Source organism: Drosophila willistoni, chromosome 3R (assembly GCF_018902025.1).
Source record: "Drosophila willistoni isolate 14030-0811.24 chromosome 3R, UCI_dwil_1.1, whole genome shotgun sequence".
Lineage (NCBI taxonomy): Eukaryota > Metazoa > Arthropoda > Insecta > Diptera > Drosophilidae > Drosophila > Drosophila willistoni.
The window spans coordinates 8,494,741-8,517,883 of NC_061086.1; the positions used below are offsets into that span (position 1 = coordinate 8,494,741).

Genomic DNA, 23,143 nt, shown 5'->3' on the forward strand with positions numbered 1-23,143 from the left:
TGGAATAGTAGGACAAGGGCCAAGAGAGTCAAAAACAGAAACACAGAAGTATCAGCAGCACCAGCACCAGCAGGAGGAGGAGCAAGAGCAAAAGCAACAGAAGCGCAGGAGCGGTAACGGGGATCCGAGGAGTTCCCCAGTGTATGACATCAGCTATAATTTCCATTACGAGTCGAGCGCTGAAAATTGTACTCAAGGGAGCTTATTAAGCATGAAAACCAGCAGAGAGACAGAGCGAGAGAGTGAGCGTGAAGAGAGCGGGGGCAAACGGAATGTGCAAATGAAATGAAATAAAAATGTCAGAGTGACTAGGTAGCATATAGTGGTTGAGGGACTCGGGTAAACTGGAGGGCGGATGGAAAAGCCAAAATGGCACAAATAATAATTATGAAAAGCAAGCAGACGAAGTTTTTCACTTGTTGCACATGTTGTTCTACTAAATGACACAGCAAAGCAGTTGAGTGTGACCGAGTACGGGACTACTACTAACAAACTGGGAAATATAAACTGGTCACACCGCAAAATGAGTGACCATAAACAAACATGATCTTGAAACTAGAAACTCAATTACAAAATAAGGAAAAAGTGGAGCAGTAAGGAAAAGTAAAGTGACACTTACGTCACTTGGCAACTAAATCAAAGCATTGCATACTTATGGGCGTGAAATTACATAATTTCTCATATTCCCTTTTCACTTTTGCCTTCTATCGTCTGCGCCGCTGCCTCTCGACGTTCGCCGCTCGCTATTGTTTTCAATTTCGTTTTAATAATGCCAACGAGTGGTGGTGCTGGAAATGGTGGGACGATGGAGTGGGCAAGGGGCGAGGTCATGGCAACCAGGGAGCTGGCTCAGATTTCAACGCTTATTTGGTTTCTGATTATTATTTCATACATATACATTTGTATGCGTGTATGTGCTTGTGTGTGTAAGTGTAGGGCTGCCTGGAGTGCTCACGCGTCACGCGCCTAAAAGTATGCACAGAGCCCCATGATATTTGCCTTTTTATCGCCCTTCTTCTTTTTCTGGGCAATTTTTTTTTTTTTTTGCTTTTACATTGTTGCTGTTGTTTTTGCTTTCGCATTTTCACTGTGCTGGAAGTTTTTAGCCTCGGTTACTTTGCGTGTGGTTGTTATTATTATTTTATTTTACTTCTCTGCAATCTTTTGCCACGTTTCGTGTTTATTTCCATTCTTCGTTTGCCCCAGCTCCGGGCTCCTTCTCCTGTGGCCGTTGATGTAGCTGTTGCTGTTACTGCTCTGCACCATTCATCAATAATTCACATTGATTTCTTTTTCTTTCCCTTTTGCCTGGCATCTGTTCCCGTCCACCATTACCATGTTGTCCAAGTTGTTCGCGTTGTTATCGTTGTTCTTGTTGTTGTTGTTGTTGTTGTCGTTGTTAGCCTTTTGCCAGGCTTCTTTTCGGTTTGTTTTCACTTCAATTTGCCATGTTAACAATTGACACAGAAGCTCCAAAAGGGGCGACAGAGAGTCATTTCACTTCTTCTCCACCGCTGCTTTGGTTTTTTTTTCATTTGTTTGTGTGTTTTGTTTTAAGGTTATTTTCGGAAACATTAGGGCAATTGAAACTGATACTTTACCCTACATATATTCACGTAGATATGTATGCAATGGGAATGTGAATTTATGAAAGAGAAGGGACACAGTTAAGTGCAATCTGTAACGCCATTAAGCTCAATATTTAATAATTTACCAAGTTAGAGTGAAAACCAACGAATTAGAAGCAAAAAAATATTGCAAAAGTACAGACTGCCTGAAGGGAAATCAAATGAGAAAAGCAAATCAGTGTCTGTCTCTCTGTCTGGCTCTACCTTCATGTTCAATAATAACTTGGTTGCTTTTGTTTTTTTTTTCTTTTTTGTGGAAATGGTTTAAACTCTCTTTACCTGTGCCTATTCACCCACCCGCCACTTACACACTCATACGAATTACGGATTTTTTCCACCTTTTACACAGTTTTCTTTTTTTCCTGTCTGCTCCACGTTTTCTTTTCCCTGAGTGGCTGTAGCTCCTGGCAATGATATGGCAACACTGCAAGAGACAAGGGCAAGGGGCAAAGAAGAAGGGGAACGCTACGAAATACAACACTCAGTCATGCGTTCCACTGTTGGCATTCTGCTTATTCCCTTTTGTTCCTTTAGTTATTCCTTTTCGTACTCTTATTTTCTTTTTCCTCTTTTTTGCATACGTGAAGAGTATCGCATGTTGATTTGATTGGATTTGATTTAATTTTCCAATTGAAAACACTTTATCATGTTTCATATGTGTGCGTTTGTGTGTGTGTGCGCTAGAAACAACATGATAGCAAGAGAATGGCAAAAAGGGAAATGTGTAACTGAAACTGAAAAGTTATTACTTATCCTTAAGGCATATATGCGCTCTTGATATGATATATAGACACGGCTGTTGCGCCTTATTACGCGACAGATTCTCCTCATGTATGCAAAGCAAGACAAATTGGCAAAGGCGCCATGAAAAATTGTTCTCCACCAGCAACATTTGCAAATGACTTACATGCATCACAGAGCACAGAAGCAGTAGCCAACAGCAAGCTGAGATTAAACCCCCAGAAGTGATGGGGATGCCACAAACAACATACAGACATACACATATAAAGTATCCATTCAAATCAAGTGAAACTGTACAAAAATTGTTATTAGATAACTAGAAGAAATCTGCTTTAAGAACACTTTAAAGAATGCAACATTTTTGCACCCTATATTACCCACAAATGCAAACTTAATCAATTCCCATTTGGGGAAAAGGATGTATTATCGCATCCATTAGCATCTGCTGATGTTGCTCCTGCCTTCGCATCCTAACACAATCTGCCATGCAGACACAGTACTTACAACAACCACCACTCATAGAGGCAAACATTTAGTAACCATTATCTTTTCTCTCTCTTTCTCTTTTTTAGCAACTTTTTCGCTCACAGAATCCGGGCTTAGCAGCAGCGGCAACAAATGCTGCTGCAGCAGCTGCTGCCGCAGCGGCGGCAACATCAGCAGCTAGTGCAGCAGCAGCAGCAGCTGGTGCACCGCCGGTGCCTAATGGCGGCAGCATGCAACAGCAGCAATCTCAGCAACAGCAGCAGCAACAACAACAGCAGCAACAGCAAATGCAAATGGCTGCCGCTTCGCAACAGTTTTTGGCTGCCCAACAGAATGCGGCGTATGCCGCCCAACAGACCGCACCATATGTCATCAATCCCGGCCAGGAGGCGGCTCCATATCTTGGCATGATTGCAGCAGCTCAAATGCCGCAATACTACGGCGTGGCACCATGGGGCATGTACCCAAACAATCTGATACCACAGCAGAGTACACAACCTCGTCGCCCGTTGACGCCCTCACAGCAGGGAGCCGAAAATCAACCGTATCAGGTGAGTTTGTTTCGCCAATCAAAAGAAAAACAAAATAAGAAAAGAAAATCGCGGGGGAAATTTGAAGCTCCTGAGGAGGGTGATGGGAGCCGTGTAAATGTATGTGTACATATGTGTGTACATCAGTTTTTCCTGTAAATTTTCTGTACAAGCAACTAAAAAAAAAAGACTAAGAAAAGAGAGAAAAGTGTAAAGCAAAGCCTAAAAAAGAAAAGAAAAATGAATCCCTAACCAACACCATTTGTATTTTCTCTCTTATTCTTTTTCTCCTTTCTTTTCTTTCCACTGCTTCTCATAACCTACTACAAAAACAACAACCAAATCTAATCCTGTACAAAAATCTATGTAAATATCATATCTCAGGTCATACCGGCATTTTTCGATCAGAGCGGCTCACTTGTAATGGGACGCACTGGCACACCCATGCGTTTGGTTAGCCCAGCTCCCGTATTGGCTGTGCCACCGGGTGCCGCCCGTGCTGGACCGCCACCACCGCAGGGTCCGCAATTGTATCCGCCGCAACCGCAAACGGCTCAACAGAATCTCTACTCACAGCAGAATGGTTCCAGTGTTGGAGGTAAGTTTCTAATCCAACCCCAAGCAACCCAGCCCCCCGCCTTAAATCCAAACCCTGTACAACTCTCAAACCATCCAAAATAAAACCCATTAACCAATTCTTCCTACCCAAAATTTGTAATTAGTGTAAAGTCCTCTGTGTATTTATATTCTCTTTATGTACATATTGTGTAAAATTATCATAGACAGCAAAAAGTCTGCAATAATCATCATATAACGCATGTACATACATATCTGTATGTATATATCTTTACATATATATATAGTATATAATTGAAGTACAACTTATAATAAGCTTTTATTATGCAATACTCAGAACTGACTTTCACTTGACGCATGCGTTATTTAGTAGAAAGTCTGAATATCTAGGTGGCAATCAGGCAAAAGGCAAAGGGATCAGTTTCATGGTGAGGGGTTTGTTGTGCAGCATATCATTGCCAACGTGACAGCGAGCAACAACATCAACAACAATAATAATACATATAATGCAATTTATAATTTCAAATTCCATTTCTATTATTTTTGCGTGTTCGTGTTTTCCCTACACTAGACAAATTAAGGCATATCAGTTCTCTCTATTAAATAGAGACTTTTAACATTTTGAGGGCGGATATAAAAGGAAAATCATTTAAAATCAAGCTTTTTAGATTAAACTAAACGAAAAACATCATAATCATAATCATCATCATCATCATTACCGCCGCATCGTCATCAAGTGTTTTTGTCAGCAGTGAATTTTCCTTGTTTTTCATAAATATCTAATGCACTGCACACACACACACACACACACACACACATAGAGAGAGACGAAAAGGAAAAACTAACAACAATTGCATGCAAGCACGCAAAATGTTATTATTGCCAAATACAACAACAACAAGCAAATACTTGCAACAAAACTATCCAAGAGAGTCATCGGCTACAGCTGCTGATATTTCTGACTCATGCCATTTAGTATATATGTACATGTACATATATACTTGGAGGAGCCTTTAGAAAAAGACAAGGCACGCCAACACAATGCATTTGCGCTTTATATGTATGTATATACACACACACACACAATAGTTGATTGTGGAAAACTTAAAAGCGATATGTTTTCACATTTTAAGTAAGCACATCATGGAATATTGAAATCAGTTATATACATAAAGAATTGTATGAATAGAATCAAGCTAGCATATATTGGCGCGACTTTCAATCAGAAAGAGGAAATGACAAATACTCTTAACTAAAAGTAAGGACTTTCTCAGGAAAGAGAATCTGAAGTAAGATGAATAAATCTTGTTTGGTATACTCTTTAAAATTTGATTAGGATATGTGAGATGAACACATATAAGGATAAAAACAAAACACAATTATTAAAAATCTATCCGTTTATTAAAATTATTATAAAGTATTTTTCACGAATCAATAAATCATTTAGACTTAAATCATTTTCACTGAACTATGTTTAAAATTTATTTACTAGCTATTTGGGCCAATTGCAGCAAATTTATTGCCAAAATACTATCTTAATGTTATAAAATGAAATTTTAGCAATAAATTTCTATCGATTTAGTTAAATTGTTGGAATTTTTGCAACTTAAACGAATAGCTTCTGATGGTAGTGATGTGATGTTGCTGCTGATGCTGATGCTGCTGCTGATGGACAACAACTCCATTAACAATCAGGCAAAATCAATTATTATGCATTTCACAATATTTTTTGCTTTCTCTCTGTCCCAACCTTCCGTTTTTGGCATTGGCTCAACCGCAACCATGTTAATGGATGGTAAGTCTACATGCAACATCCAGTAGCATGTAGACCGTGCAGCAGCAGCAGCAGCAACATTTTACTTTATTTCCCATTAATTAATTTTGTTTCACATATGTATATGTATGTACGCTTCAGGACTTTGGCATTTTAATGAAGTTTTATACCATCCTTCTGTTTCTTTGCTGCTGCGGCCTTCCTGCCCTATCGAATCTCCCCTGACGTATGAATGATTACGTAATTTTCATTTTACCGACAACAACAGTTTTCAATTCAGTTTCTGAAAAGGTTTTTTAGTGGAAGCTTTAAGAAAGCTTCTCTGTATGAGAAGAGATAGAATCAATCAGTTCTATTCAAAATGCAAGCTTTGACATCGTTTTCCTCTTCTTTTTTTCTAGAAATTCAGTGTGATTTAGCTGTGTGGGTATACCTGTGTGTGTGTGTGTGTGTGTGTGTGTGTGTAGCAGGTGATTAGGCTAAGGGCCTCTTGAGGCTAAAGGCGGCCAACTGAACTACTAGCATATGACATCTACATTCCACATCTCAATTACGGTTAGTTAGCACCCTATATCCTTTTTCTCTTCTGCTACACACACACACAAACACACTCATTATGTTGTGCAATCGATCCGGCTGTGTTGTACCATTCCGAGGCCATGTCGAAAGGCTTTTAAATGGAGATTATATTGTTCTAAGTGGCTGCTTGAAAATACGGAGGTGAGGTGGGGGACCAAAGGGAGACCAGGCAAGGCAGTCAGACAGTTAGTCAGATCAGATCCTTCTTGGCTTTCTGTGCCAGACACAAGCTGCAATTACAAACGTTAATGCGCCTGAGATTGAAGCGGTTGTTGGGAGGAGGAGGCGGTGGCTAAGGGAAATGTAGGTGGAACCGCACACAGTGGCACATCCCTGCACTCAGGCAGCTTGACTTTGCAACCGCCACAACCCATTTGGCCAATCCTTTGAAACAATGTGGGTAGCACACACGTGAAGGCAGGAGCCGCAGTTCCTTCCATGCTTTTTGCCTACCCCAAATTATTATGTACACCTTTCGCATGTTGGCAACATGTGATTGCATTCTAAAGGAAGGGGGAAAGTGAAAACCAGACCATAATACATATGACAATCCAGGAGCGGTCTAGCCTTAAAAACAATTACCAAAGAATCGCTTAAAACTATAAAGGTTTGATTGATTGGCAGGCTCCATAATGTTTATTAAACTAAAATAATTATAACATAATTATTAATGGGAAAGGTCCTCCTCATTTTCATAGTTAACAAGACAAATCGAAATCAAACCAAACTCTTAACAATCCGGTCCTTGTCACAAAAGCCCTAAAACCCAAACCCCCTCGTACAGGGGGCACATTGTTGTGTTCCTCCTTTCCTGCTGCGTATATGTCTGTGAGTAGGCAACGGAATGGATTTGGATTCAGGTCTGGGTCTCTGTCTATGTCTGGGTCTCTCTCCTCCAGCTGCCTCTTTTGTGCAAATGAATTCGTTTATTTTGTAAAATGTCAATTGCTGTTAAGGAGAACAACCAGCAGCAGCAGCTGTAGCTGAAGGCAAAAGGAGGCTCGAGCAGGTGGAGCCAACAGCAGCCTGATTTTGTGGCACATGTGCTGCCTAGCAGCTGTAACAGCAGCACATTTGACACTTGCGGGATAGGGTTTGGGTAGACAAAGAGAAGAGGTTGGGATCCCCGTCCCTCCCCACCTGTATGGGTGTGCCAAACGATGCACTTTACGCTTAATGAAATTCTCGGTGACAGGTACAACATGACGTATGCGTTATATAAGCATCAATTAGAGCGCATTTTGTGTATAAGCTGCAAAAATTAGTGTAAAACTTTTCATTTAAATTGCACAAAATTTCAATTGACAAAAAAGTTAAAATTACATTTTTAATCGAAAACGACAAACTTTCGCACAGATTTTCCCCGCATCCATCTAAATGGATGGTTGGTAACTGGTGTTGCCATGTAAATATGAAAATGCAAATGATACAAACAAAAATGCTACGAAAAGTTTTTAATTTTTTGTGTTATTCTACTGCTTTTTGTGTGTGTGGGTGTGTGTGTATGTGTGGGTGTGAGTGTTCTTTTTTTTCTAATTTTATTTTGCATTTAAATTGCAACTAATTTAGCGCCTTTTCAGAGACGACAGCTCTTTCTCTCTAGATCTACTCTCTGTATCTCAGTCGCGACGCGACTAAATTTCATTTCAAATGCAGGCAACAACATCTAGACGAAAACGGGGCGAAGGCAAAACCATGTTTTCCCTTTTTTTATTTTCTTTTTTTTTTTGGTACTACAAACAATTTGCGTCAATGAAAGTGTCGAGTGTTGTTGGTGGTGGTTGATGATGGTGCAAGAGAAGAGGATGGGCCGTGATGGGGATGCTCGGTGTCTGTTTATTTTATTTGCTGGGCTCGTCTCCCATTTCTGGTTTTGCTAGTTGCACAATTTAAAAGAGAATTATTCATGCAATTTGTGAAGGGAGATTGAGAGAGCGGAATACAGATGTTCGGCGGTTGGGCGAGCGGGGGGCGGCAAGGTAAATAGATGGCAAGGAAAAACATCAGATGAGAGTTGCTTAGGGCCATGTCTGGCAGTCAGTCTAGCTGAATTGAGAACGGGTCGGTGAGAGTGAGAGGAGTGCTCTCATTGGGGAGACACTTTGCCAAATGAAACTGCATCCAGTCACACATATGTGTGAAGGATCTATCAAAACGTGAGTGCGTGTGTGTGTGTGTGGGTGTGTGCGTGCATGTGTGTGTATAGGCGGGGCAGAGGCGGCAAGTGGCATTAAGAAGATGCCACGTTTATTGCAGGCGACATTTTGTGGTTTATGCACACGTTCTACAAACACACACACACACACATAAACGAATCGACCCAACACGGCACGACGGCGACAGCGACAGCTACAGTTTTCCGTCTCAGCTTAATGTAATGATTTTATGAATTATAAATGCACACACCCCCCCACACACACGCACACACACATAGATGAGAGAAAGAAAAGTGAAAAGGCATTAAAAATGTTCAACGCATTTATATGCCAACTTTGAACGGAGCAGAGGAAACTACTACTTCTACTACAATGTCAGCCCCATTAAGTAGGCTATGAAAATGTGCTCAAAAATTAGTAGCGAAAGAGAAATTAAAGCAAAGCAATTCTCGTTTTTAGTTATGCACTTAAAGTGCGAAAGTGCGGAGGAGTAAAATCATTCGAGTATCTTTAATTTCGAATAGTTTACAATCTGCACTAAACTAAATTGAGACCCATTTTGTACTGCTATGTGCTATAAAAATCAAGTAAACTGTACCCAATGGCCGCCATTTTGCAATTAATCGAGCATGCAGAGAACTGAGCCGAGTGAGAAATGCAGAGAGAGAGAGAGGGAGATGAAGCAAAATGTGCTCGTAAACTTAATTGCCAGGATTTAAAGGCACAGCTGCTGCTCCTATGGAGTTTTAGTTCAATTGCAAAAGCTGGACTTTTATCCTTCCGCTGTCTCACTCGGTCTCTTCCTCTCTCCCTCTCTCATTCTATCTTTCTCTGTGGTGTGTAATAATGTCAGCATTAATGAAGCGCACATGTGGCAGCAAATCTCAAAGGATATGTTAAAGGATCTATGGCAAAAGCAAAAACAATATAGCAATACAAGCTAAGTCAGACATTGAGTTAGATTTCTCTCCCCTCCAACTCTCTCTTCCCCACGGTGACAACTTGATTGATGTTGTAATATGTCACTGGCATTTGATTTGCCAGCTAGACATACCGAAAAACGAACAAAAGAAAATCCACATATGAGATGTGACGAGATGGAGAAATGGAGATAGATTTATAACAAGTGAAAGTTTTGCCCCACAAAATGAGTTTCATTCATTTGCCTACTACGGTCACTGAAATTCTGTTTGCTGCTGTTGCTTTTGCTGCTGCTCATGCAAAGAACTGCAAGGATATGGAAAATTAATTGCACAAATTTCCCTTGCCACACACGTACACACTAGAAAACACACACATCATCAACACGTCGCATGTGTGGCTAAGTCGCGAGGGCGTTAAATAGTCCCGCCCTGTTCTGGCCATGTTGTGCCACGTGTTGTGTTTGGTTGATAAATTAAGTTATTCAACAGCAGCAGCAGGCGGAAAAAGGTTATAAAAGTTTATAAGCTGCTTGAACTTTTTTTTTTGTGTTAGGTCATTAGAGGGCAATTTGTTTGTCGAAGACTTTGACGAAAGGAGGAAGTGGCATGGATTTTACTTATAATTAACAACTAAATCATTGGGTCGGCGAGAGCTTTTTTTATGCAATGTGATATTAAATTAAGTTATAAGAAGATCAACACCATTTATTAGTTTGCTTCCGAGATCCCTTAGTAAAATGTATAATGAAATTTAAGGCTTTACTTCAATTTTGAATGCCCTTTGAAATCTTTATCTAGTTCGAAACTAACGTATTTTCCCCCATTGTTTTGCAGGCTTGGCCTTGAACACCAACTCGTTGACGGGGCGTCGTGATTCATTTGATCGCACTACATCCGCCTTCAGCCCCTCGGCCATGGATTATACAACCAGCAGCGTAGCTGCCGCCAATGCCGTCAACAGCACAGTAGCTGCAGCTGCAGCCGCTGCTGCTGCCGCAGCGGCACGTGGCAAATGGCCAGGTGCCATGTCAAGTGCCGCCGGGGCCTATGGAACTTTGGGTGCTGCTGCAGCTGCTGCGGCTGCGGCCAATGCCTCGGCCAGTCCTATTGGAGCACCATTGACACCGCCGCCTTCCGCGGCCCAGTCCTGTCTAATGGCTGGCAATCGGGCGCCAGGAGCCGAATCGCGTCAGAGGCAACAATTGGCTGCCGTTGGCTTGCCCACCACAGCGGCAGCTGCTCAGGCTGCTGTGGCAGCCGCTGCAAATAACATGTTCGGCTCGAATAGTTCCCTTTTCTCCAATCATCTGGCCATACCGGGAACCGCTGTGGCAGCAGCTGCTGCTGCCGCTAATTCACGTCAGGTGGCTGCGGCAGCTGCTGTAGCCGCCGCTGCTGCTGGAGCAGCGGGTGCTGCCGCTGGTGGAGCACCGCCACCGGGCCGATCACGTCTGTTGGAAGATTTCCGCAATCAACGCTATCCAAATTTGCAACTACGAGATCTGACCAATCACATTGTAGAGTTCTCACAGGATCAGCATGGATCACGATTCATTCAACAGAAACTAGAGCGAGCCACCGCGGCCGAGAAGCAAATGGTTTTCAGTGAGATACTTGGAGCCGCCTACAGCCTAATGACCGATGTCTTTGGCAATTATGTTATACAGAAATTCTTTGAATTTGGAACTCCCGAGCAGAAGAACACCCTCGGCATGCAGGTGAAAGGTCATGTGCTACAGTTGGCGCTGCAAATGTATGGCTGCCGTGTGATCCAAAAGGCCTTGGAGAGCATTTCACCGGAACAGCAACAGGAAATTGTCCATGAATTGGATGGACATGTGCTAAAGTGTGTCAAGGATCAGAATGGCAACCATGTGGTGCAGAAATGTATCGAATGTGTGGATCCTGTTGCCTTGCAGTTCATCATTAATGCCTTTAAGGGTCAGGTGTACTCGCTGAGCACACATCCATATGGCTGCCGGGTCATTCAACGTATCCTGGAGCATTGCACAGCCGAGCAGACGACTCCGATTCTTGATGAATTGCATGAGCACACCGAACAGTTGATCCAAGACCAATATGGCAACTATGTCATTCAGCATGTATTGGGTAAGTTCATGGAACTTGGATAAAACCAAAAGGTATAAAATAAAAACACAATTGTTTTTAAACTTTATAGAGCATGGCAAACAGGAAGATAAATCCATACTGATCACTAGTGTGCGCGGCAAGGTCTTGGTGCTATCCCAACACAAATTTGCCTCCAATGTGGTCGAGAAGTGTGTGACCCATGCCACGCGTGGCGAACGCACTGGCCTCATTGACGAGGTGTGCACCTTCAATGACAAGTAAGTACTGCCCCTGAAATATTGCTCACGAAACATTTTGAAACTCACAATTCTGAATTTCTCCATTAAATAGCGCCCTGCATGTCATGATGAAAGATCAGTATGCCAACTATGTGGTCCAAAAGATGATCGATGTGTCAGAGCCCACGCAGCTTAAGAAACTGATGACCAAAATTCGCCCTCACATGGCAGCACTGCGGAAATATACCTACGGCAAGCATATCAATGCCAAGCTAGAGAAGTACTACATGAAGATAACCAATCCAATGGCTGCGACAGCTACCTCAGCAGTTGGCGGAGGAGTTAGCTGCAGCGGTGCCACCATAACAACAGCATCGCCCACATCAATTGCAGTCAGTAGCAGTGCAACAGCTGTCGCTGTGCCTGCAGCATCATCCTCCACTTCAGCATCATCCTCCAGCTCAGCCAGCAGCAATTGCTCTATAACCACCACCACAAGCACCACTACCACCACCAACAGCAGCATGTCATCGCCCACAATTTGCACCATACAGGAGAATGGCAATAGCATGATGGCCGAGCCCACATCCCCAGCCCTTTCCGAATCATCCTCATCTGTGGTGACGGCCATCAATGCTGGCCTAGGTCCAATTGGACCACCCACAACAGCCAATGGAGTGCTGTAAATACAACAAAAAAAGGAAAAATAAAAAATTTTAAATCAAACAAACACAACAGAAAGAAAAGAAACCACAACCAACCAACTCATAGGATGTAGAAGAAGAATTTGAAGAAGTGAGAGCATCAGTCGGTTTACATTCTTCTCGAATTTTAGATAAAAAACCAACAAAACTGCATACTAAAATCAGAAAATACTATATATATATATAAACACACGCATACATATAAATGTAATCTAATTTATTGATTCCTCATACCCCTCTCAAAACAAAAAAAAAAAATCGAAAAAAACTCTCAACTAAAAAGTGCGGGCCATCGATATAATAATTTGTCAAATTTTGTAAAAAAAACAAAAAGTTCTGCTGTTCACAGAACAGGCAAAAGGAGATCTGAGAAAATTTCACAAAAATGCATTGTATTTTTAATTAACAAAACAAAAAGAGATGAACGATGAAATAGTTGTGCTAAATGCCAACTAAATTCAAGTAATTTGTATGGCAAACAAAAATGACGCATTCGAAGCGTTTTTTTCAGCCGCATATTCTATATACATAAATATATATATATACAATTTGTATAAAAACAAAAACAAAACGGATCGAAGTGTAAATGTAAATGTCGAATTGATAACAAAAAAAAAAAAAAAAAAAAAAGAAATTGTCATTGTCAACATTTTTGTTGTAATTTTTTATGTAAATTTATGGAAACACTGAAAGAGAGCAACTAAATGCATTCTCCAAACCAAACAAATGTAAATGATTTATAATTTTTCGACTGTAAATTGATTCTAGACGAAGAAAAAGAAGAAGAGACACTAGATAAACAAGAAGAAGAGAAAGCTGAGAACGCAGGAATATTTCTAACAGAAAAAATAAAAACAAAAAAAGAAGAAAAACTTAAAGAAAATGAAGAAAATTAAGAGCGAAACACAGCAGAAGAAAATGATAAAAAAAAAACTATAAAATTTCAAATATATTTAACAAAAACCAACACAAAAACACACGTACACACATACACATTTAATTGTAGCATGTAGAATAAATTAAACTAAACTTAAATGAATTATAATTATACAACATACACGCAAAAAACACACACAAACACACTTAAAACAAACACATACAGACACACACACACACACACACAGAGACATTAAAACTGGCAAAACTCTTCTTCATTGCTTTATTGCACTATGTAAAATTTTGTACAAAAACAACAACAAAAAGCCACACCCCCAAAAAAAAAGAAAAAAAAAACAAAAACAACAATGTAATTTTCAATTTGTTAAATGTAAAATTCAAAATATTATGTAAAATTCTCATTATTTTTAATTGAATATACTTTTCTTTGTAAATTATGTAACAAACAAACAAACAAAAAAAACTAAACCGGTTAAAAACACACACACACACACATGCATACTGTATACATCCAGAGACATCTACACACACACACTCATGCACGCATTGAACTATATATATCTACATGTATCTATATATATATATATACATATTTGTATTTTGTACATTTTGTTTGCTTTTAAGTCCCAGGATAAACAACTCAATCTTCTTTTATTATTATTATTTTTTTTTATATATGCATATATATTCCGATAAATGCTAATAACTTCAACTGCAATTGCAACTGGTCGAATATCATTTAAAGCAGTTTCGAAGAAATTACAGATCATTTATTGATTGATTGCTTAGATGATAAGCTGAAACTGATTAACCCATGTCTATATAAATATATATGTATACATATTAATGTTTATTTCATGATTTTACATCTATACCTACATTTATGTCTATGTTATAACAAATTTTGATCGAAATAAACACACAAGATATGAAAAAATCAACATACACAAAACCATCTGTAAATGCAAAATTCAATGTTCAATAATTATAATTTTTTTTAATAAACAATAAATATTAAAGTATATAGTATATATCGATGTATGTTTTACAGTCATTGTGAACCCACCTTTATTTTGATTTCGTTATATATGTATATGTATCTATGTATATGTGTATATATAAGTCTGATGTGTAGTCGTCTCGGCTGCTGTCTGTGTTGCATGCCGTACCAGCAGCCATGTTGATGCCACATCACATCGTCCTGTTTTGTTCATTTTTTTTTTTTGCGTAGTCCCTTTAATTTGGTTAAATTTGGATTCGATTTGCTTGAAATGCTGGAAACAACCTTAATCAAAACTAAGCTAAATGAAAGGTGTATAAAACATATATTTTAACTAAACACACACTTGTAAATTAACAACAATCAACAAATTCAATGTGAAAAACATAAATGATTGATAAATCAATGGACAATTGTATTGTATATGTATACACACACAAACACACACACACACACACGCATAATTGTAAAAAGTAACAAAACCAAAAAACAAAAACACAAAAATTGAAAGGATCAAAACGTTTTTTGTAAATTTTTTAAGACTTTTTCGCGACGCCTTATTCCAAAAAAAAAAAAAGAAACAAACCAAACCAACTAAAACAAGAACAAAATTTATAACGAATTTAAGATTTTATGATCGGTTTCGCCGAGTAACTTACACACACACACACACAGAGTGAAAATTGGAAAACATTTTTTTAATTATATCCGATATGCATATATATATGATATATCTATATATTTTCTACACGAAACATTTCGTTGTTGTGTCGTTGTTGTTATAGTCGTCGTCGTCGTCGTCGTGCTTTTTGTATATGTATATGTATATATAGTAATACAAAATCGGAACATCATTAGACATTTGTAATAATTGTGTAAATTCCCCATCCCTCCACCCACTCCCTCCCCCTACCCAGCTCATCCCTTCACACATTCGCCTCTTGCTGTATACAAATAATGAAAGCATTTCAAGCAGGTTTCGTCTTTTGTTCATAATTTTTGTATTTACATTTAGTTGTATTAAATTGAATTATATTCAACTGCCTGTCTCTAGAGCGCAATGCACTGATAATTTTAATTTTTACAAAAACATTTGTATTTACATCTTCTCCTTATGTTCTATATAAACTGAACAAATGGATATATGCAAGCAGTAAAGATGCTTATTCTAGATTTTTATGAGAAATGTGTAAAATACACACCACACAAACCCACACACACACACACAACCACACACACACACCCACACAAACACATATACATATAATTAGAGAGTTAAGCAAACTCATGCATATATGCATATATATATATACAGATCTATTAAGATGCAAAATAAAAAGAAATATAATAATGTATGACATCTAATTTTGAACTTGGTCAACAAGAATTTGAAATCATAATTGTATATGTAGAAAAGTAAAATGGCTTCAATACAAAAAAAAAAAAGAAAAACAAGAAAAACTAAAAACTAATAACAAAAACAAAAAAAAATGAGATGCACACATACACTGAAAACAATTTTTTGCACTTGTTTTAACAAAAATGCTTACAATTTGTTCTCGTGTGTCTCAAATGTGGTGGAAAAATGTGGGCAAAAACCAAATTGAAAACTTGGTGCAAATTGTATTCGAAATTGTAATTAAATGAAAATGGCATTACATCTATATATATATATATATACATAACCAATATATTACTATATAAAGACGCATTGTAAACTAAGCTAAGGGAAAAAGCTAAAAAAAAACATAAAGCGGAAAATAAAAGAAAAACCATTTGTAATTTGTTGTAAAGATGAAAAATGCTAGCTAAAATGCTGCAGAAAGCGAGCTCGATGTCAAGTAAATGAAAACTATAAATTATATACATATAAATATATATATATACAGACAGACAAACACACACACACCCACAAACAAATATATATATAAATATACATTATATTTACGTGAATATTTTGTAGTAACAAAACGGCAAACACTCGAAGGCAAAAGGAATTACACTGAAAGAAATCTACATAGATTCACACACATACATAAACACACTCACACTAATGGAGAGATACACTGCGAATCGTTTAGTTTTGTAAAGCATCGAGTAATCGGCACAATATATAATGATTTTACCGATCAATTAATCGAGCATTTGATTAAAAACCCAAAAGCACCCTATGCATTAGACTCTTATGTTTATTATTATTATTATTATTATTATTATTATACAGATCTACTTATCTTTAATGCTAATTTCTTTGTGAAAAAATAAAAACAAACAAAACAAGTTTATTATGTAGCAAAAAAAAAAAAACAAATTCAAAAACGTTTATGCTTTTATTTTTTGTGACGAGACAAAAATTGGTTTTACCTTAACTATTTCAGTTCAATCCACATGACTTCACTCCAAATTGGCTTCAATGGTAAAGGCTGCGATGACAACAAAATTCGAACAAGAATCAAAATTTCATATTCATAATATGGCATATAACATATACATATACATACTTACATACATATATTTATAAATATATATATTTATGAACATACAACTATAACCCTAACCCCCCCTTCCAACATAATAAACAAGAATCACATCAGAATATCGACAGCTCATACGCATTTGAGGCATCATTTTATACTGCGGGCATTTTTTTATAAATATATCTCTAAACTGTATAGATAGCAGGATATATAGCTGTCTATATACATAATAAAAATACCATATACAACAACATGATCCTTAAAAACTTAAAGAATACAAAAACAAAACAAAAAAAAGAAAAAAACTTTTATAATGAGCAGAGCCAGTAAGTAAACGAACAAAAAAAAAATATTTTTTTATAAGCCTTGGCAAAGTGAAAATTTTAACCAAAATTATACATACATACCAAAAAAACAAAAAAAAAAGAAAGAAAATCCAAAAAAAAGGGAATTACGATAATGAAAAGTCAACCATTTACCCATTATACCCAAAAAGAAAAAAAACAACAACAAATATTTCAACTAGTAGAATTTTTTCCAGCAAAAACCACAAAACAAAAACCAAACAATGTAGAAAGTGTAACAATATAAATATTTAGATTTTTACTTCAGCTGTACTTAAGTTCAGTTGGGCGTAGATTATATACATAGAAGAAGAAGAAGAAAGAAAAAAAGCACACAACAAGAGGAAAAATAAAAAAATTTATAAAAAGTTGTATATAACACAGGAAATACAATACCAATAAAAGAACGCAATGGCAAACGGCTAAAGGAATTAGATACAAGGCGAGTGGATTACTTAATACATAATTAACACAAAGGTTGGCAAAAATATGAACTGGAACAAGGCTGAAAAGTAAATGCTAAGTGAAAATGATTAACTCTAAATCATCATTTAGTCGTCTCACTTACGAGTCTTACGAATTTCAATCTGTCAGCGGTTTCTATAGAAATCAAATGCTTCCAAAACAAAATTCAATCTACCACTCGCCTTTAGTAAATTAGCCGATAGAACTAAAAATGGAGAAAATGGAGTGCGCCCTCTCTCGACCAATACTATGAAAACTTTATTGTATTTTGCAAGCCTCCCTCCCCCCAACTCATTCCCAAATTATGCCAGATACACATACACAAAGGAAAAAAAAAAAACAAAAGAAAAAAACCAAAACAAAACTTGAATTCAATTAACTAAATGGAAATAAATTATATAAAAGGAAAAACCTTATTAGCCACATGAAAATGAAAAAAAAAAACAAAAACAAAATAAAAACTTGTAACTAAATACACTTCTACATATTTAATAAAAACAAAAGATATTTAAAATGAAACAAAACAAAATGTCCTTTTGAATTTTGATCAGTATTTAATACTTGGTAGATAGCATTAACTAGTTGGTACAAACATAAATATTTAAATTTAGGAACTAATTCACATAAAACTGCTCAATAGGAACATTCTTCAGCAGCTGATTGGCAAGTTTGCCAAATTCACTGGCCAATTTCTTTTGAAGCTGAGCCTGCATGGCCTCCAAAACCACCTGAGAGTTTTCGCTCAAAAACAGATTTGTGGCCTCCACTAAAACAAAAGAAAATAAATCAAATTAATTTAACAAGTTTAGATGGGAAATTCTCCATATAACTTACACAAAATGCGGTTGTTGTTAAAGGCTCGGGATATGCTCATTTTCACATCCTTGACATCCAGAACTAGGCCCAGGGAATCAATGTGCAAGTACTTGGCCCCTTTAACATCACGAATGGATGTCTTGCCAGTCAAATCCGCACTGACACCCTCGAAGGTGGCGTGGAAATCTCCACCACCCGAGGCTGGAATGATCAGCAGGACACCTGAGCTCGTGTATTTGGCCTCAATTTTCAGTTTCGGCATGATTATGCGAGCCTTGAAGGGTTCATTGTTCTCACTCAGTTTCAAGGATTTCACTTGGAAATTGCTGGCGCCAAAGGCCTCCATATTTTTCAGGGTGATCTTATAGCCTTGAGGTCCTTCGGTCAGCTGGAGAGCCAATGAATCCATTTTAAAAGGCTCCACCGAAGGCAACTGCAAAATAAGACAAGAAAATTGTATTTTAGAAAATGATCTAAGTAAGAGTCAAAATAGAAAAAGGAGCAGGCAAAACTGAAATTTAGTAACAAATGAGAGAACTTTTTAATTTGGGGTCTATAAGAATATTGAAGTTTTTTTTTTTTTTTGTAATTTCGTTTTACAGAACGTTTTCAAAGGGAAACGTTAGGAAATTTTAAATTTAACTTTTGAAACTAATTCAAACTTTTTATTCTATACATATAAAAAGGAAAGATATTTCGATTCTTTAAACTCAATTGAACAAAAAGATAAAACAAATTTTAAAAAAATTGATTAAATTGAGCATAAATAGCTTTTTTTATATCTTTTCTTAAACATTAAACTGTTTAATAAACGATGTTTTGACCATTTCAGTTGGGATGTGTAATATCCTAAAATATCTTTGAAATTTGCATAGATTTTGACCCAGTGTATTGCCAATAAATTTCCGCTATTACCAACAAAAGTTATGTAAGACACACGACCCATTCGTTTAGCCCACTGACTTCCATTTGGCATTTTCCAATTTTCCACTTGCCATTCCTCATTCACTTTTTCTTTCTGCAACTTTCTCTAGCAGATGGTTCATGGATGGGGTCACCTACCTGAATTTCCGGTATACCACTAGCCAAATATGGTTTCAAGTGTTCCACAGCACCGATAAAACAATCCACCAATTTGGGATCATCTCGACGACATTGCTTAATATAAGCAGCTAAAAAAAAAAAGACGAATGTCAATAAATCTTTAGCCAAAATATCAAAACACTTAAGATATGTAAACAAATAAGTAGGCATTGCTGTAAAGTTCAACGACTTTCTGAAAGAGTACGATTCCAAGACAAATGAATGACCTCCAATGGCACTGTAATCTCTTGATCTGACTTGGAGGACAAGGTCACCCGTTTGTCTGTGACTGTGTCTGCTTCTTTTGTAGATGCAACTTTAAGAACCTGTCTTCACCATACATACAACAACATTCTGACCGCATGACCGACATAAATTATGATCATTATCATTATGTCATTCATTAGCCACATCAAAAGATCGTTTAAGTCATGTTCATAAAAGTTAAAAAAAAAAAATTCAAGTTGAAGGTTATTCAACAGCTTCATTAGCTATGGATTTGGTTCATAGTCTGCATTTTGACTAGTTTTCGACTGCTTTGGAATACATACAATCGGAGATGCGGAAGAGAATAACGTTTATTTGGTCTTTGTTTCCATATTTAAAAGTAAAAACTGTGTCAGCAAGTGCAATTAACACTTCTCTTTTTTTTTTGTTTAAAAAATATTATGAATACAAATTAGCAGTCAACTTGAAATTAGATAAGAAACCGTCGTACAGATGTTTGATTGATTTTAGATGGGAAAGTGATACAGGTGACAAGACGAATAAAATATACTCTTTACAAAAATTAAACAATTTTCTTACGCGCTTCAGAGTGAACTGGCCAAAATAGTTGCACTATAACCACAAGACACAAATATCTCAACATTTTGAATTATATAGATGTATTTTATTATTTCACTGTATAAGCAATTAATGGATTTATTTGCTTCCGTTTTTTGTTTTTTTTTTTTTTTTGATTTTTTGGTTTATTGCTCTGTCTTATTCGGCGCGTCCGTCAATGTGAAGCTGAGAAATAAAACTGCGAGCCAGACGCAGGCTTCACTTCGATTTTAAAGCCACCGAACCGATCCAAGCCGACTTTGAGATGAAAACTCTGATGACTGATGACTGATGGTGATGTTGGTATCAAGAAAGAGAGAGAGAGAGAGAGAGAGAGAGAGGGAGGGATGAGGTCTGATTTAGCTGAATTTTAGTTACTGTCTAAAGGTCTGTCTCTGTCTCTGCTTAACTGCTTCTGCATTTTGTTTACCCATTTGCCGAGTACCATAAAAAGTAATTAAGCAATTTGAAAATATTTTCGCAATAGACTGTAAATTTTTCAAGCTGTTAAAATTTCAGAATATCAGCCAAGTTGTTAGTGTTGTTGTTGATGCTGTTAAGGTTCTCCATTTATTTTTTTTTTTTTTTGTTTATTTGTCTAACAATTTCTGGCCATGATGTGCAAAATTCACACCATATCAATTGGATTTTCCATTCCCTTTTTTTCTCAGATCAAAATTTCAGCAAGACATCATTAATTCGGGCTTTGAACATAAAATGGTCTAAGAACATAAATCAATAACTTTGATAATTACATTTTAAGTAGCACCATTCTATGGACTTTTGTTAGTATAGGGTTTGTTTATCTGACCTTGTCTTAATTTAGGAAAAAAACAATGCTAGACTAACTAAATTCTTGGATTGAGAACGAGGCAAGTGAGTTAAATTCAACTGAAACTCTATGCTAGCTGGCAAAAAAATCACACAACCCCAAACGAAATACAAAGGCGACCACACAAATTGACATTCAATTTAAATGCATTTCATTACAAATCTAATTACCACCTTAGGAGTTTAATTAGATCAGATATAGATAGATAGGAATATGCGGCTCTAATGAGTGTCCACAAATAATACCCTGTAAAGGCAATACATAGGGAATATTGTCTGAACGGAGAAATATGCCATTTAAACTAGTTTCTAACGCCTTGAAATTATAACAATCGATCTTCACATAATAACTTGTAACTTTGAAATAATAATAATAACTTTTTATTGCATATCCTATTAACCTATTGAAATTGCTCATAAAATACGTATACGTCGTCCGTAAATCTCTAAATGTGACATTAAGTATCTGTATATGGCACTCTACTTAGCCCAACTGTTAAGATAAACTGGTTAACTGGGTAGTTCCAGACATTTAAATGTTTGCTAGACAAATGATTATATAAGATTTGCAAATACATATTAATTCTAAAGCTAATTATGACTAAGCGCTACTTGGCGCGTGTCTTCAATGATTGAACATTTAATTTTCTATTCATTTATTAGATAAAACAGATAATTAAAAAAAAAAGTAATAGGTATTTCGGAGACTTTAATTCTGAGTACCAGAAAAAGCAGAACGTTGCCTCAACTTTGCCCCAAAGTTGGAGTCTAGTGACCATTGAACTTATTACAATGGCCCTGAGTTAGTCAGACGCGTATGGGGAAGTGCGGTTAAAAATAGGGGAGGGGCTTAAAGTACTGTAGTTATTTGCCATACAAAACCACCTCATTGGATTCTAAAAGATTGTGTTGACATGTCTGGCACGTAAATGTATTTATAACAAAAAGCAAAAAAAAAAACCTATTTCAATAAAGAGCCAAATGACAATTGTTGAAGAACTGCGAAGTAAATAGTTAAGCTCTTCTTAGATCTCATTGTTTTAAATATTATTTGTTATTCAAATAAATTATTAAGCATTTCAAATCAGCTATTCCAGAAGTCATCAATAGAATATGCGTTTTATAATAACTAAATGATTTTAATTAGCGAGATGAGCTCACAAGATACTCTAAGTACAAAGTTTAACAGGCATAATCGTGAGATACTTTTGGGAATTCACAATAGTAAAAGTAATTATTATTTTTAATGGCCTTCTTAATGGTCAAAAAAAAATATGACAAGAAACAAGTTCTAAGAAAATTTGCATTATCTATCAACTGGGATAGAGCAGTAGAGTTCTAGGCAAAGTCGAAAGATTCACTTTCCAGAGAATCGGAACGAGTTTTTTAAGTTTAAGTTTAAGATGCAGTCAGGTTTTGTTTCCGCATGACCGATCGAATTTTATACGTATTTTTAAGGTCTCCACTTAAACCAATTAATCAAGGTTGAATTTAGGCTACATGCAAAAGGGATTCGCCGTTAAATGTTGTTGACCAGGCACCATTCGACCTTGGCCCTGAACTGAGTCACTGGCACAGGGCCAATAAAATAAAAATATTTACGACAAAGGAGGTATCAAGAGGATAAACAGTTCAATTGAAATGACAGCAAATAAAAAAGTGTATTAAAGGACATTGATTGGTTTAAACTGTATTTGTTTAAACTTTTGAATAGTCAACGGATAGGTCTTTGATTAAGAAAGTTAATATAACAAAGAAAATACAATTATTTGACGCTGTTTTTATCTACAAGTATGTATAAGACTACCTTATAAGAGTTCCTTTTGTTTTATTTTTCAGCCAAAAAGTATGTGTAAAGATTAGCTTGAACTTAAATTAACCAAGCCTAAAAGTGTGCATGCAATTTTCATAGAACTCGCAAAACTGTTAAAGCCAGCTTGAGGTCTTAAAATTGCAAAGCCCTTAAAAAATAAAACAACAAACAAACAAAAGAAAACCA

At 36.8% G+C, this 23,143-nt stretch overlaps 2 protein-coding genes across 3 annotated transcripts in view; one reads left to right on the top strand and one right to left on the bottom strand.

Moving 5' to 3' along the window:
* LOC6651611 (maternal protein pumilio) overlaps window positions 1-12,899 on the top strand; it is a 93,302-nt gene extending 80,403 nt beyond the window's left edge. For both annotated transcript variants that reach the window (XM_002073242.4, XM_023180833.2), the window contains 5 exons: window positions 2,942-3,406; window positions 3,770-3,983; window positions 10,228-11,502; window positions 11,573-11,741; window positions 11,815-12,899. In XM_002073242.4, the coding sequence (XP_002073278.2) occupies window positions 2,942-3,406; window positions 3,770-3,983; window positions 10,228-11,502; window positions 11,573-11,741; window positions 11,815-12,388 (2,697 nt within the window). In that variant the 3' untranslated portion in view covers window positions 12,389-12,899. The remainder of the gene's footprint in view (window positions 1-2,941; window positions 3,407-3,769; window positions 3,984-10,227; window positions 11,503-11,572; window positions 11,742-11,814) is intronic.
* A 5,221-nt stretch (window positions 12,900-18,120) lies between these two features.
* Window positions 18,121-20,497, bottom strand: LOC6651612. Its single transcript, XM_002073243.4, has 4 exons — window positions 20,296-20,497; window positions 19,468-19,577; window positions 18,424-18,838; window positions 18,121-18,355 (listed from the first exon to the last, which is right to left on the bottom strand). The coding sequence occupies exons 1-4, from the start codon at window positions 20,357-20,359 to the stop codon at window positions 18,204-18,206; spliced, it is 741 nt and encodes a 246-aa protein (XP_002073279.1). The 5' UTR covers window positions 20,360-20,497; the 3' UTR covers window positions 18,121-18,203.
* Window positions 20,498-23,143: the final 2,646 nt, after the last annotated feature.

Coding starts and splice junctions, on each gene's coding strand:
- LOC6651612 (XM_002073243.4), bottom strand. CDS start 20,359: ATGTTGAGATATTTGTGTCTTGTGGTTATAGTGCAACTATTTTGGCCA. Junction 19,578..20,295: donor GCCAGTTCACTCTGAAGCGC/GTAAGAAAATTG, acceptor TTTTTTTTTTAG/CTGCTTATATTAAGCAATGT. Junction 18,356..18,423: donor TAACAACAACCGCATTTTGT/GTAAGTTATATG, acceptor CTTTTGTTTTAG/TGGAGGCCACAAATCTGTTT.